At 61.2% G+C, this 15209-nt stretch overlaps 1 protein-coding gene across 1 annotated transcript; it reads right to left on the minus strand.

Annotated features, from left to right (window-relative positions):
• Positions 1-1347: 1347 nt before the first annotated feature.
• LSS (lanosterol synthase) lies at positions 1348-12153 on the minus strand. The gene is given in 23 exon segments (XM_051623795.1): positions 1348-2330; positions 2550-2628; positions 3068-3238; positions 3494-3574; positions 3704-3769; positions 4319-4424; positions 4604-4700; positions 5017-5049; positions 5051-5167; positions 5296-5346; positions 6033-6104; positions 6762-6818; positions 7421-7448; positions 7586-7683; positions 8108-8226; positions 8549-8657; positions 8845-8980; positions 9790-9886; positions 10205-10326; positions 10729-10837; positions 11590-11728; positions 11832-11994; positions 12076-12153. Coding segments are annotated over 23 exon segments (2268 nt in total). The 5' UTR covers positions 12108-12153; the 3' UTR covers positions 1348-2144.
• Positions 12154-15209: the final 3056 nt, after the last annotated feature.

Raw genomic sequence — 15209 nt, forward strand, 5'->3', positions numbered from 1 at the left:
CCCATTGTATAGTTACATCTGAGGAAGAGGTCTCTGCAGTGATGTCATGGGTTTAAAGTCTAAATTATTTATGCTGGCTAGAAAATAACTTCTGACACTTTTTAGGGTGGTTAGAAGTATTACAGTAGAAGAAGCCCCCTGCTTCAGTGCTGTGGGACATGTACTCATCAGCAGTGTCACTACAAGCAACACTGTCCCTTAAACATGAACATTTTAGAAAGAATTAGGATAATAAATGGCTGCTAAAATGATATTAAAATTATGATAGTGCTATAAAGCCTGTTTTTATAATCCTGCTCCTCCCCTTTTCTGCCTCCTCCTTCAGCATAACAAGGACTGTACTGGGCCTCAAGTATCAGTCAATATTCATAAAACCTCAGCAACTTCAACGTGTTCCAGTGTTGGCAGGCTGGATTTGGCAGACTTGGAGAAGCCAAGGTTCCCAGCTTGTGTGTAACATGGCCTTTGAGTCATGACACCCCCAAGGCCTCACGCTTGGTATTTAAGATGCCCCAAGACTGTAATTTCAACGAAGTCATGTCACTGTCCCAGCTCAACCAGCTTATCAGACACGTGAAAAAACGGAGCTGAAAGACAAGATGCTTCACACCACAGGAGTGTGTAGAAGAACTTTAAAACATTAACTGGCACCATCAAGACCTAAAATCCAAATGGCCTTTATCTCATGCACAGGAAACAGCTTTCATACTCTATTTAGGAACTGTAATTACAGCCCTGTACTCAACATAGAAAGCAAATCAGTATTAGAGCAAGTTAGTTGGTTCTCTTTGTGGCAAGGACCTGGTCCCGCTGCTGGAGAAGCTGACTGCTATTGACTTCAAGAAGCAACAAGTCCAGCTCCCTAACTCCTGACAGAAAACCAACCTCTTTTTTTAAACTGATGGGGACTGTTTTGAAAATTGGTACAAGGACAACCAAAGCAGCCATGGGAACAGAGAAAACTGCCAAGTAACTCCACGTGCAAAAAGACCGAAAATAGCATGAAAAAAGTATGATTTAGGTACCAGAATGAGGATGCTCAGGTATGGACTGGGGGTCCTGGTGGGCAATGAGTCCAAGAGGGTGCAGCCCACTGCACACTGGGCTTGCCCACATGAGTGGTGGCAGCAGGTGGCAGCTGCTTCCTTGCTTACCTTCTTCTGGGGCCAGAGGCATTGAGGAGGGTGAAGCAGGCTCCAAGCATGGCTTGCTCCTTGGTGGAGATGGTGCCCATCCCACTGGGGACAGGTGACCCAAGCCAGGCTACAGGATGCTGCAGCAAAAGCTACCCTCTGGTTGGGACACACATTGGGGCAGACCACAGGAAAGACTTAACACACAGTGAAGTTTCACTTGCAACATCATTAGCACTTTATTGACCTGTCAGTCCATGTGAATGCCCAACTGCCCCATAGCCTAACCACAGGCACCTGCTGCACTGCAGGAAGGCTGGAGCCCAGGGACACAACCAGTGCTTTCTGCTTCAAGCTCCTCCTTTTTCACAGTGGGAATGATGCTGATGACTTCACCTGTGAGGCCCTAGGAAGGCAGGTGCCACCAGCTGGGGGACAGAACGCTAAGAAAACTGAGCCAAGCACTCCTCTTTCCCATCTGACTGGGGGAGGGCAGGTGCCCTTCCCCTCCCAGCATAGAGCACCTCCAAGGCAGTCACTGCACCACTGCACAGATGCCAGCTCAGCAGGGATGGTGCCATACACCCCATCACAGTGCAGGGCACAGGGGAGGCCCCAGACCCTGCACTCTGGCTGCACACAGCCCACCTGGGCAGCACCACAGGGAGGTAAAGGCAGCCCTGCTCTACCCAGGCTGACAGAGAGTCTGTCTGGGAATGTAACACAACACAGCTTGGCAGCTTTCTCTTAGATCACCAAACTGGTCTGAAAAGGCACTTCACTCCCCACCCTGTGAGGGAGGACATACCTGGGAGAAAAAACAATACATCTTTAAAAGTGGATTTTTAGAAGAGGTTGGACAGAAAAGCAGAGGCTCTGCAGCACCACAGCAGCACTGCTCCCTGGCAGAGGAAGTGCTCCAGCTGTTTGGATCAGCACCCAGAGATATCCCACCCCAGCAGCTGCTACCTAGGACAAGCCAGAGGCTGTGGCACCTGTGGTGGGCTGGGCTCAGGCAGACAAGGCCTCCTGCACCATCCTGCCAGCCCCAGAGGAGGTCTGTGCCTGCAGCTGCCCAGCCAGGGGGCTGTGGGGATGGAGGCAGCAGAACCTCCCCAGCGCCCAGATGGGGAAGACGTTGCGGTAGGAGGTGTAACTGATGGCACACGACTTGTTGAAGACCCCAGCAATGTTCTCCTGCAAGCGAGACAGACAGCAGCATGGTATGGGTGACAGGGGATCACAGCGTGTCCGGGACATGGCGCTCAGCTCATCGCTTTCCTCAAGTCCCCCACCAAAAGGCCCACGTGGCTTCCCTTCCAACAAGGGAAAGCACAGCATTGCAATGGCTGCACAGTGCCCGGGACATCTGCAACACCAGGAAACCCCTTGGAAAAAAACAGGGGAAAGATGTACCTGAGGCCAGTCTCCATTGGGCAGCTGCTTCTCAATCAACAGCTTGATGCCCCTTTCCAGCACACTGATGTCAGGGTACCTGCAAAGCAGGGGGGGGGGGATGATGCAAGTGCTCTTACCCAAACTGTCTGCAAACCCCAACCATGTGCTGGGGGAACTCAACCACCCCCAGGCTGCCCTTAGGCATGCTGAGTGCTTTGGGAAGGCCCCCTCACAACCCTGACATTATGAACACAGCAACATCCTCCCAGGCTGGAGGCCTGCAGACAGACCTTTGCTTTGCACTGGCTCCCCCCCCCAGCATGACCAGCCCTGCTGGCCTGTGGAGCACAGCTCAGACCAAGCCCTCACTGCAGGAGGCTGCTGACCCACAAGGTCACAAACACGGTTGAGCACGTGGACCACAGCAGCCAGCCCCAGGGCCTGTGGCATGCCTGCCCCACAGCACAGCCTGCATTTCCCATCTCACCAAGCACTCGGGGCCAGGCAGTGCCTGGAGAGGTGAGGGCTGCCCCTACCTGACAGCCATGAGCCCCAGCAGGGCCCAACACGTGTTGTGGATCTGCGAGGTGGCACTCTGCACGTAGGTGCGCTGCTCGCAGGACTCGAAGTCCTCTCCCCACCCACCATCTGCCATCTGCTTGGAGAGGAGGAACTGGCAGGCCTGGACCACCTCTCGGCATGCAGCCCTGTGAGGATGGGGCAAAGAGTTAGAGAGGGCTGAGGACAGAGGGAGCGTTTGCACACCCGTGTTTCCCAGCCGCAAGCAGGAGCCCACGGCCAGGGCTGCCCCGAGGGCTGGAGGCTCAGGCAGCCTGATCTGGTTATGATGCACACGTAGGATTTGTGAGGAGCTGTACCTGGGACTGGAGAGCCCACGTGCAGCCAGGGCACCCACCCAACCCCAGTCCTGCCCCAGCCCAGGGCAGAAAGCCCCTTCTCACCCATCATGGTATGTCTGCTCCATACTGGCAAATGCCTCCAGCCCAAACCAGGTGCCGTAGGTGAAACAAACCCCCCAGCTCCTAGGAGGAAGGGGAAAGTGGTTCTGTCAGGGGCAGGCACAGTCACATAGCAAGAGCAGAGCTGCAGCCTGCCTCCCCTCATGGCCCAACCATGCCCGTTCCTCCCAGCACCTGCTCCCAGCTGCTTACCCTTCCCACGACCCATCAGCTCGCTGCTTCTTGCGACAGAAATCCAGGCCCTTCCGTAGAGTCTCTCTGGTCAGGAGAAAGACATTCACTTCAGAAGCAGCTCAAACTCAAGTGGCTGCTTCATCAGGGGCACCCATTGGTCCCTCTGAGGCTGTGATGGGTCCAATTAACAGAAAGCTCATGAGGCAAGAGCATGCAGCCAGCCATGTAGTTCGTGCTCCCAAAAGAGCACACAGTTGTGTGCTTCTGGCCTCATGCCAGCATGCAGGAGAGCCAGCCTGCAACTGGCTGCAAGATGAAGGCAACTGATAGGTCAAGAGGCAGGCAGACCTTCACCAGTTTCCCTCAGCCTGACCTCAAACAGCCTATGCCCTGCTCCATGAGAGAGGCAGGGCCCCAACCTCTTGTCTGGGGCTCTGGTTTGGAGAAGTTACCAGCACCCCAGCTGTGCTCATGCTAAGGGCCATCACAGGGGCAGAGGTCCAGGCAAGACCCCTGACAAGGCTCAGCAGGGGCTGTGCCAAGAGAGGCCATGGCAGGCTGCAGTGTGACACTGCAGCCTGGGACACTGCAACCTGTCTTCTGCCCTACTCGACCCCCATCTCAGTGCCTTACCTGATCTCTGGGGCTCTGTGCTCAGGGAACTTGTCCTGGAAGTGCCTCAGTGCCTGCATGACAGACGATGTGCATTCCACATAGGTGTAGTCAATCATGATGTCACCTGCCAGCAGGTGAAGGATATGAGTGCCACAGCCTTCTGCTGGGGAGCCTCTGAGCCACACGCTGCCAGCCTTGGACCCAGGGCACATTTATCCCACTGAAGGACCTGGGACAAAGCCAGGCACCCACTGTGTCCCTTCACAGTGGGCAAGATGAGCAGCCTCACACAGCTCCCCTTACCAAACACCTCCGAGGGGTTCAGCAGCTCCAGTAAGTGGCCTCCTCGCTTGGTTTCGTATGTGGCAAAGCCTCCATCCGAGTTCCTCAAGCTCAGCAACTGCCCAGACAAGTGGAGAGAGGGGCTGGGACTGGCTCACTGGCAGGGCTAGCCCAGGCTGGCCCCAAGCCAGCTGTGAGGACAAAGTCAGACCCACAAGCTCACCGGGTTGGCAGACAACCCAGCTCCACCCTGACGGGTAGGTCAAATCTGAGTATTATGTCACACGTGCAGCAGCACATCCCACGAAGTATGGTTGCCATGCCAGGCCACCAGCTTAGGACAACAAGTTCTAACAACTCATCAGGCCTTGACTTCTCTTATTTTAGATGCAGCTGCCCACGTTTCCCTTGGCCCCAGGTTTTGCAGCACTTACCACGTTCACGGCATCGAAGAGGCGCTCGGGGGGGGACAGGCTTGGCTATGAAGGGGCACTTCTCCTGCAGCAGCATCACTGCCCTCAGCCCCTCTGCTGTGCAGTCTGCCACGATCCAGCCACAGTCTCGAGTGCTGAAGGGGAAGCCACCCTGGAAAGGGGTCAGGAGGGCTCAGCACCTTTTCCTGAACTGTTCTGCTCCCGTACAGGTGGGAGGTGCTGCCCCTCAGCCCAAATCCCTGCCCTGTCTGCTTTAGAGACCAGTTCCAGCCACAGTACCTTGTTCATATGACGGTAATATTTCTGGTAGTCAGGTGGGTTCTCTGGGATCTGAAGAAGATAAGAAACAAGTGAGGGCAGGCTGGAGGTGCCCGGCTACAGGACCATGGGGTGAAACCATCACTGACAAAGAATCATGTGGGACTTGGCACCACCTGTCCTTTATTGAGGAAGGCAGAGAGGGAAAGAGGTCAGCTCTAGAGCAGGGAGTGCTGAAGAGGAATCACATTTTGGCCTGGTTTGATCAAGCGTGGCTGAAGTCCCCTCTTTGGGTGCTCTCCTGCCAGGGAAACATCTTTCAATGCTCCCACTGGCAGCACCATGAGCAAGACCTATGACTGCATCTGCACCAAGCTGCTGGTGACAGTGACTCCCCACCTGGAGCCAGGAGCTGGGCTGAGCTTACGCAGGCACTACCCAAGGAGTCTGGGTCTCCCAGAAGGATGCCTCAAATGTGTGGGCACCAGAGAGGACAGAGGGCAAAGAAGTCTAAGCTCTCAGCTCTCCAGTCTCTCTTAGCCCAGGCAGCCAACTCAAACATCTCTGGGCCTGGCCAAGGTCCTCTCCAAACTGCCAAGACTGCTCCCAGCAACAAGGAGCAGAAAACAGGAGGCTGCCACTTGGACATTGCTAGCCTAGCCCTTCAGAAGGCAACAGCTACATCCAGCAGGGCTCTGAAAAGCTGCCAAGTCTGCAAAGCTGGCATGTGTGAGACACCACCCCCAGGCTCCACTCACCTGGGTGTACTGGAGGAACTCGTGGGCATTTTGGAGGCAGGACTCTAATTCAGGCATCTCCTGGGCTTCCGCCTAGAAACAGAGGTGCACAGTCAGCAAGGAGCTGTGACCCCCTACATGTGCCCCTCAGGAAGAAGAGGATGTGCTGGGACCTTATTGACCTGCTGCTTAAGTGTCATTAATGCCTGGCCCCTCACACAGCCCTTTCTGCAGGTCTGCATTCTCACTGCTCTCTTACAAACCTCTACAGTGAGAGCTGAGCCAGCAACTGTTGCTGGCATCTCTGAGAGAGGTATTTGCATCATCAGGCTTACCAGGGCAATCCCATCTCCCTCCAAAAAGCATGCCTACCAGAGCTGTCTCTGTCCCAGTGCAGGACAGCAGGACACCTGCACACTGCCCCCACCACACAGCAATGCTCTGGGGCCAAGCAGAGCAAGGAGGAAGGGCCAGGGTTTTACCAAAGGACTGCAGCAACTGAGAAGTCCAACCTGACACACCCAGCCAGAGCTGTGGCCTCCTGCTTCAAAAGCAGCTGGCCAAGATGGGCTGTGCCAGCACCCTGCCTACAGTGGCTGAGGTGGGCTCTGGGAAGACCTGGCTCAGCCATACAATGCAATGCCAGAGCTGGCACAACCTTGGAGGCACAGCAGGAGTGGCTGGGATTTGGGGATGTGCTGGGAGAGAGCATTTTCCCAAGGCAGGATGTAGCACAGAGGGGTGTGTTACCTCCAAGAAGGCCTGGATGGCAAAGGCAGTATCCCAGAGCTGGGATCCATTTGTACCCTGGAAGAGAGAATGCAGTCAGTGAGGGGGTGGGTGCTGGCAGCAGCCTGACCCACCTATGGGGTCTAAAGGACAGCATCTCGCTCCTGCACTAACCTCTCTAGCTCCCTCCACCCTCCAGTTTTATGTCACCCAGCATCACAGCTGATGTGCTGGCACAGAGGGGCAGATGCAGCAGGTCAGGGACAGCAAGGGAATAGGAAATGAGACAGCTCCTTCAGCCTGCTCTAAGCACAGCCGAGACAGGAGAGGTGGCTGGTGGTAAGGAGCAGAGGGACACAACAGCTGTGAGAGAAGCAAAGCTCAGACCACAAGCAGTGATCAGGGGCCTATTTTTGTCCTTCCCTTCTCCCAGAACCTGTGGGGATGAAGGGGATGCAGGTCTAGAGCTGCCGTCTCAGCTCACAGGCACAGAGAAGCAAACTAGCAGGACAGAAGCACAGCCAGGGGAAGTGGCATTAAGACAGACAAGGCCATCAGGCACCAAAGGTGAGATGCCAGGAGCTCAGGCCCAGGGTGAACAAACTATCCCATTATTCCAAGGGCTGCCCCAGCATGCCAGGGTCCCTCCCAGTCACAGCTGAACTCCTGCAGCACTTCACCTGCATCTTCATGCCATCGAGGCCCAGCCTGTGGGAGAAGAGAGGACAGTGCTGCAGCACAGGCACAGCCAAAGTGCCAGGAAGCAGGCAAGGAGCCACAGCGTGCTCACTCCACAGAGACCAAGAGTCCTACACTGTGCCAGGTGGGTCACGCTCTGTGCTTACCAGAGGTAGTCTGGGATCCTGGAAACGTGCTCCTGAAAAGCTGGGGAGTTCTTCCCGTCCACATACCAGCGAACCAGCATGTTGATTGTCTTGGAAATCTGCCAAGAGCAGCACTGTCACCGCTCTGGATCCAGCTTCTTCCAGCCCCAGAGACACATATCCCTCCCATCCAGCACAGAGCCATTTAGATATGGTCCTGGGCTTGATCCTGACAGCATCACTCAGCATAGCCGAGTTAGTGGGGCAGGGGCCCCGAGATCACTCCAGAGCTTCCCCTCAGATCATTTCCCTAGACCACTAGGAGAGGTTCCCCTCACAAGGATCACAGCTGTTCCCATGCCCTCTGCATCTTCTGTGCCCCATGAGCATTAAGCTCTAGGGCACGAGGAGCAGCAGGAATCGTGCCTGAGCAGGACCTGGTGATTCCATTCACACACACCACAATTTCAAAGGGCTGGGGGGGGGCCACCCGCTGGTCCCTGAGGAGCCAGATGTTGAAAGGACTGGCAGCAGGGGTCCTACCGGCCCGATGCTGATGCACTTGGTGAACCTGTCGTCAGCCCTGATGTGGTCGTAGAGCTCAGCCACGGCGCGCTGCCGCAGCCAGCTGCTGTGGTGGGCCTCGTACACGTTCATGACGGCTGCAGGGACAGAAAGGGACGTGCCAGGAAAAACCCACCCCACGTGGCCAGATTCACCTCCCGCGGCAGGCTGCACGGCGACACTGGTGATGACCAGTTGAGGGGAGCACGGGAATTGTTCTGCCCCGGGGTGCCCCAAGGCCCTGCTGCTCTCCAGGAGGGAGAAGTCCAAGGATCACACAATTCCTGTCTCCAGCACAGGTCCGGAGCACGCACTGGTAGCTGGCAGTAGACCCTAAAGAGCCCCCCTGGTACAAGGCAGCTTCAGTCCCACCACCACTAGCTCGCATGGCCCTCCTGCCCCAGCCAGCCCTGCCCTCACCATAGGCAGCCCCCAGCAGCCAGCTGTGCGGGGTGTACACATCACAGGCAGCCACGTTGCTCCTCTGGGCTGGCCAGTCTATGCTGGCATAGTCCTGCACATACAGCTCCTGGCACAAGGAAACAAACGGCGTCAGCCTGGCGAGCCGGGAGCAACCATCCAGAGGCACCTGCTGCTGGAAGCTGGCTGCCCTGCCGGGACAGAGAGACTCTGCAGGTACCGGAGATGCCAGAGGCTGGCCCAGAAGGACACAGCTGGCACAAGGGAGCCACGTGCCCCGGTCACTGAGCCCCCACCTGCCGCAGGCTCCGTATCAGCTCGTCCTCCTCGGCCGCCAGGCGCGCGGCGTAGCAGTAGCTCATGGGGAGGTAAACCTGGCGGCAGTGGCACCAGAGCCGCGACGGGTGGGCTGGGAACCAGGTGGGGAGCAGCCTGTGCACAAGAGAAGGGGCTGCTGTGAGGAACAGGGAGGGCCAAGGGCACTATGGATGTGCTGAGAAGGGGAGGTCGGGAGCAGGGCATGCCTCTCCCTGTCCCCCGTGCCAGGCCTGCTGCTGCTGGCACAGCAGCAGAAGAGGAGGGAATACCCACACGCCCTGGCCCTGCTCAGGTCCACCCCCACCAAGGCTGCTCCCTCCCCACCAGGGCTAGCCAACACTGCTCCTGGCCCAGCTGGCACAGGGCAGGCAGGATCCCGAGCTCAGAGAGGAGGGAGGGCAAAAATCAGCTCAGGGCCCCCCCACCTCTTCCCCACAGGACTTTGAAGGCAGAGGCCCAGACTGACAGTTAAAGTGCTGACAAAGCACCAGCAGCTCTTGATACTGTGCAGCCCTTCCTTCTCTGACACCCAGTGGCCCTCAGAGTAACCAGGGAGGGTACAAGTGAGGGCTAGAGCTGGCAACCTTACACGTGGCTGTTCTGTCCTGCTAGAGCCCAGTTCTGGTTGGCCACAAGAGCAGAAGATACTGGTGGCAGGCAGGGAGCACACAGATGTATCAGGTACCCCCTGGGCAAGTCTAAGAGGGCTGAGCTCTGGCAGTTCCCTTTTGGGTGCAGTGCTAGGTGCTACCCACCTGCTGGCTGGCCTTGCTGCTGATCTCCCAGCTGACAAGCAGCCTGGGCACGCTCCAGGACATAGCTGGAGTTATCCCAACAAACACCAGTGCCTGGGAGAGCTCTGGGTGGAGCCTGGTGGCAGGACTGGCAACACTCCCTGCCTCCACGTCGAGGGGGGTACCTACCACATCTCTGGGAGAAGGGTGTTCATTCCCTCCCAGCTGTAAACGTTCAAGACAGCCAGCCAAAACTTCCCCCAGGAAGGGATCCCCACAGCACCTCCTGTAAAGAGCAGTATCAGCTTTCAGGGTTAACACAACCATGCCAGCTCCCCGTTTCACTCCCCATCACAGGGCCCACTTCTCCCCATGTTTGGGAGTATGCCACTCGGGCTGGGACACATGTCCTGAAAAATGGCAAGCAGGTACAAAAACATAACACACTTTCCCATCATTAACTGAAAACGCAGATGAAGGGCAAGCAAGAGCAGCAGTTCTCCCACTACCTGGCAGCCCCCTCATGCTCCAGGCAGCCCCCGGGTCCAGCCAGACCTCTCTCACCCAGCCCCACAGCTGCAGTGCTGGGCACAGGGGAGCTGACCTTTGCTGTGCAGGTTGACACGGGCCCGTACAACGTCAGGGTCGTCTGGTCCGAGCCCCAGGATCCTCAGGGCCACGTAGTTGAGCGCTGTGCCAAACACGGTCGACTTGTCTTCCACGTGCCTGCGACACAGACAGCACAGCCGGGAGGCTGCTGCGAGCGCCAGCCAGGCACAAAGACACTGCGCAGGGATGTCTTTTTTTTTTTGGGGGGGGGACAAAGTGGGAGGCCAGGGGTGAGGGCAGAAAAAGGGGGGGGACCCCGCTACCTCGGGGAGAAACGCTGCCCTGCCGCACACGGTGCTGCGGGAGGCGGCACCGCGAGGAGAGGCAGCCAGACGTGAGGCAGCAGCCCCTCCTGAGGCACAGGCTGCACCCGGGGTAACGAGGGGCCAGCACAGCCCCCCGGCCGTGCCGCGGAGCCCCGAGCCTGGGCAGGCCCGGCAGCCGGCACCCCGGGGGGTGCGGGACCCCGGGGGGGGGGGCGAGGTGCCGTCCCTGGAGGGAGGCAGCCCGGCTACTCACAAGCCCCAGCCGCCGTCCGGGAGCTGCACGGAGCGCAGGTAGCGCACCATCTCCTTCCGAACGGCCTCGGGCAGCGGGATCCGGGCGGTGTGGCAGGCGATCAGCAGCCCTGCCGATCAGACGGGCTGGGTCGGGAGCCGAGCGGGACCGGCTCAGCCTCCCCCCCCCCCCGGGGAAGGGGGCACCCCCGGGAAGGCACCTCCAGGAAGGCACTTCCACCCCCGGGAAGGCACCCCCGGGAAGGGCAGCCCCGGGAAGGCACCCCCGGGAAGGAACCCCCAGGAAGGGCACCCCCGGGAAGGGCATCCCCGGGAAGGGCACCCCCAGGAAGGCACCCCCAGGAAGGCACCCCCGGGAAGGGCATCCCCAGGAAGGGCACCCCCAGGAAGGCACCCCCAGGAAGGCACCCCCGGGAAGGGCACCCCCGGGAAGGGCATCCCCAGGAAGGGCACCCCCAGGAAGGCACCCCCAGGAAGGCACCCCCGGGAAGGGCACCCCCGGGAAGGGCACCCCCAGGAAGGCACCCCCAGGAAGGGCATCCCCGGGAAGGGCATCCCCGGGAAGGGCACCCCCAGGAAGGACACCCCCGGGAAGGGCACCCCCAGGAAGGCACCCCCGGGAAGGGCACCCCCAGGAAGGACACCCCCGGGAAGGGCACCCCCAGGAAGGCACCCCCGGGAAGGGCACCCCCGGGAAGGGCGTCCCCGGGAAGGACACCCCCAGGAAGGCACCTCCACCCCCGGGAAGGGCACCCCCAGGAAGGGCACCCCCGGGAAGGGCGTCCCCAGGAAGGACACCCCCGGGAAGGCACCCCCAGGAAGGGCACCCCCGGGAAGGGCACCCCCGGGAAGGACACCCTACCTGGCAGGAGGAAGAGGGGCCCTCCGTAATCCCCCGCCCAGTGCCCGTCCTCGGCCTGCAGCGCCGCGTAGAACCGCATCCCGTTGCGGGCCGCCTCCGGGGCCGTGCCAGCCCGGGGCAGGGGCGGCAGCGCCCGGTCCTGCGGGGAGGGCAGCGGGTGAGCGCGGGGGGATGTCCCGTCCCCTTCCCCCCCCCCCGTGCCCCCTCTCCCCCTTCCCCGCCGCCCCCCCGAGCCCCCGCACCGTCTCCAGGCCCAGGCTGTGCTCCTCCAGCGCGCTCTGCCCTCGCCGCTCGCCGCCGTCCCGCAGGTACCGCCAGCGCTGCCGCCCGCCCTCGCAGCGCAGCCGCCAGCCCGACAGCTCCGTGGCCGCCGCCGAGCGCCTCGGGCCGCCCCGCCGCCGGGCCCTGCGGACACCGCCGCGCTCAGACGGGGAGCCCCGGCCCCGCCGCTCCCCCTGCCCGCCCGCCCGCCCGGCCGCTCCTCACCCGCCGCTCGCCTCCATCATCATCGCCGCCATCGCCTCCACGCTCCCCGCCGCGGCGGGCCCGGGGCCGCCCTGGGCCGACATCGCCTCACGGCCCCGCAGCCAATGGTGCGGGAGCGGGGCCGCCAGCCCCGCCGTCTGCCCCGCCCGGCTGCTCAGACACCGCCCCCGCTGCCGGGGAGCCCTGCCCCGTGAGCCCTGCCCGGTGCCAGGGCTGCCCGGTGCCCCGCCCGGTGCCAGGGCTGCCCGGTTCCAGGGGTGCCCAGTTCCAGGGATGTCCTGCCCGGTTCCAGGGGAGCCTTGCCCGGTGCCAGGGATGCCCGGTTCCAGGGGAGCCCTGCCCGGTGTTGAGGGTGCCCTGCCCGGTTCCAGGGATGCCCTGCCCGGTTCCAGGGGAGCCCTGCCCTGTTCCAGGGGTGCCCTGCCCGGTTCCAGGGATGCCCGGTTCCAGGGATGCCCTGCCCGGTTCCAGGGATGCCCGGTTCCAGGGGTGCCCTGCCTGGTGCCAGGGAGCTCTGCCCAGTTCCAGGGGTGCCCTGCCCGGTGCCAGGGAGCTCTGCCCTGTTCCAGGAGTGCCCTGTTCCAGGGGAGCCCTGCCCGGTGCCAAGGATTCCCGGTTCCAGGAGAGCTCTGCCCGGTTCCAGGGGAGCCCTGCCCGGTGCCAGGGAGCTCTGCCCGGTTCCAGGGCTGCCCTGCCCCGTTCCAGGGGTGCCCTGCCCAGTTCCAGGGGTGCCCGGTTCCAGGGGTGCCCTGCCCGGTTCCAGGGGAGCCCTGCCCTGTTCCAGGGGTGCCCTGCCTGGTTCTGGGGGTGCCCTGCCCTGTTCCAGGGGAGCCCTGCCCTGTTCCAGGGGTGCCCTGCCTGGTTATGGGGGTGCCCTGCCCGGTTCCAGGGGTGCCCGGTTCCAGGGGAGCCCTGCCCGGTTCCAGGGATGCCCTGCCCGGCGCCAGGGGTGCCCTGCCCGGTTCCAGGGGTGCCCTGCCCGGTTCCAGGGATGCCCTGCCCGGTTCCAGGGGTGCCCTGCCCGGTTCCAGGGTGCCCTGCCCAGTGCCAGGGAGCTCTGCCCGGTTCCAGGGGTGCCCTGCCCGGTTCCAGGGAGCTCTGCCCGGTGCCAGGGATGCCCTGCCCGGTTCCAGGGGTGCCCGGTGCCAGGGGTGCCCAGTTCCAGGGATGCCCTGCCCTGTTCCAGGGGAGCCCTGCCCGGTTCCAGGGGTGCCCGGTGCCAGGGGTGCCCAGTTCCAGGGATGCCCTGCCCTGTTCCAGGGATGCCCTGCCCGGTTCCAGGGGAGCCCTGCCCGGTTCCAGGGATGCCCTGCCCGGTTCCAGGGGAGCCCTGCCCGGTGCCAGGGATGCCCGGTTCCAGGGATGCCCGGTTCCAGGGGTGCCCTGCCCGTTTCCAGGGGAGCCCTGCCCGGTTCCAGGGATGCCCTGCCCGGTTCAAGGGATGCCCGGTTCCAGGGGTGCCCTGCCCGGTTCCAGGGATGCCCTGCCCAGTTCCAGGGATGCCCGGTTCCAGGGATGCCCTGCTCCGTTCCAGGGATGCCCTGCCCGGTTCCAGGGGTGCCCGGTTCCAGGGGTGCCCTGCCCAGTTCCAGGGATGCCCTGCCCGGTTCCAGGGGTGCCCGGTTCCAGGGATACCCTGCCCGGTTCCAGGGGTGCCCTGCCCTGTTCCAGGGGTGCCCTGTTCCAGGGGTGCCCTGCCGGTGCCAGGGATGCCCTGCCCGGTGCCAGGGATGCCCGGTTCCAGGGGTGCCCTGCCCGGTTCCAGGGGAGCCCTGCCCGGTTCCAGGGATGCCCTGCCCGGTTCCAGGGGTGCCCTGCCCGGTTCCAGGGATGCCCGGTTCCAGGGGTGCCCTGTTCCAGGGGAGCCCTGCCCGGTTCCAGGGGTGCCCTGCCCGGTGTTGAGGGTGCCCTGCCCGGTTCCAGGGGTGCCCGGTTCCAGGGGAGCCCTGCCCTGTTCCAGGGGTGCCCTGCCCTGTTCCAGGGGTGCCCTGCCCGGTGCCAGGGGTGCCCGGTTCCAGGGCTGCCCTGCCCGGTGCCAGGGAGCTCTGCCCGGTTCCAGGGGTGCCCTGCCCAGTTCCAGGGGTGCCCCGTTCCAGGGGAGCCCTGCCCGGTGCCAGGGATGCCCGGTTCCGGGGGTGCCCTGCTCGGTTCCAGGGATGCCCTGCCCAGTTCCAGGGGTGCCCCGTTCCACGGGAGCCCTGCCCCGTTCCAGGGATGCCCTGCCCTGTTCCAGGGGAGCCCTGCCCTGTTCCAGGGATGCCCTGCCCAGTTCCAGGGGTGCCCGGTTCCGGGGGTGCCCGGTTCCAGGGGTGCCCTGCCCGGTTCCAGGGGTGCCCTGGCCGACCCTCCCACCAGGCCGAGGCAAGAAGCCCTGGGTGACACCGGTGCTGTCACCCGCTGTGTCCCTGTTCCTGCCAGCGGCTCCTGAACCACGCTCTGGATAAACACGACCTGCTGAAGGATCACTGGAAATTCAGTCCAGGAAGGAAAACCTGAGCGAGACTGAAGTGACTCAAGGTTTGTGTATATTTAAATCCCGAACATGGGAATGGATGTCACTTACTAATTGAAAGAGGTACAATTTTGGGAGGGAGAAAAAAACACCACGTTTTAGGAAAAAACACATAAAAGAGAACGTAAGGGACAGGCAGGATAAAAATAGGGCCTACAGAACAGTGAAACTGTGAGAATTAGACAAAACCAGATTCCAGTTAGAGAAAAACACTCCTCAGGTAGACAAGAGCCTGGCCTGGAGACAGGCCTGGAGACACCAGCAGGACAGATGGAAGGAGCACTGCCCATCTTGGTTACAGGCTTGTGCAGGGGGGGGAAAACAATGAGTAACTGGATTCACAGCATGAACACACCACTAATATACTCATAAGCCATCAGCACACTAAAATACCCACCCCACAGGCTAGAGGAACCCCTAACAACAAGCCCCCCACTCTCTGAGCAGGTGCAGTGGCATTTTTGAGCATTGCCACGTGAAATGGGAGCCAGGAATTAGTGACCAGTCGTGTGTGCACAGGACAGAACAGTGTGAGGGATAAAGTTCTTCTCACACTTTTGGGGATAAAAGTAGCACTTGTTTTTTTTCAGGAAGCTGAGCTGGCTTTGTGGAATGTCACCCT

Source organism: Apus apus, chromosome 6 (assembly GCF_020740795.1).
Source record: "Apus apus isolate bApuApu2 chromosome 6, bApuApu2.pri.cur, whole genome shotgun sequence".
Classification (NCBI taxonomy): domain Eukaryota; kingdom Metazoa; phylum Chordata; class Aves; order Apodiformes; family Apodidae; genus Apus; species Apus apus.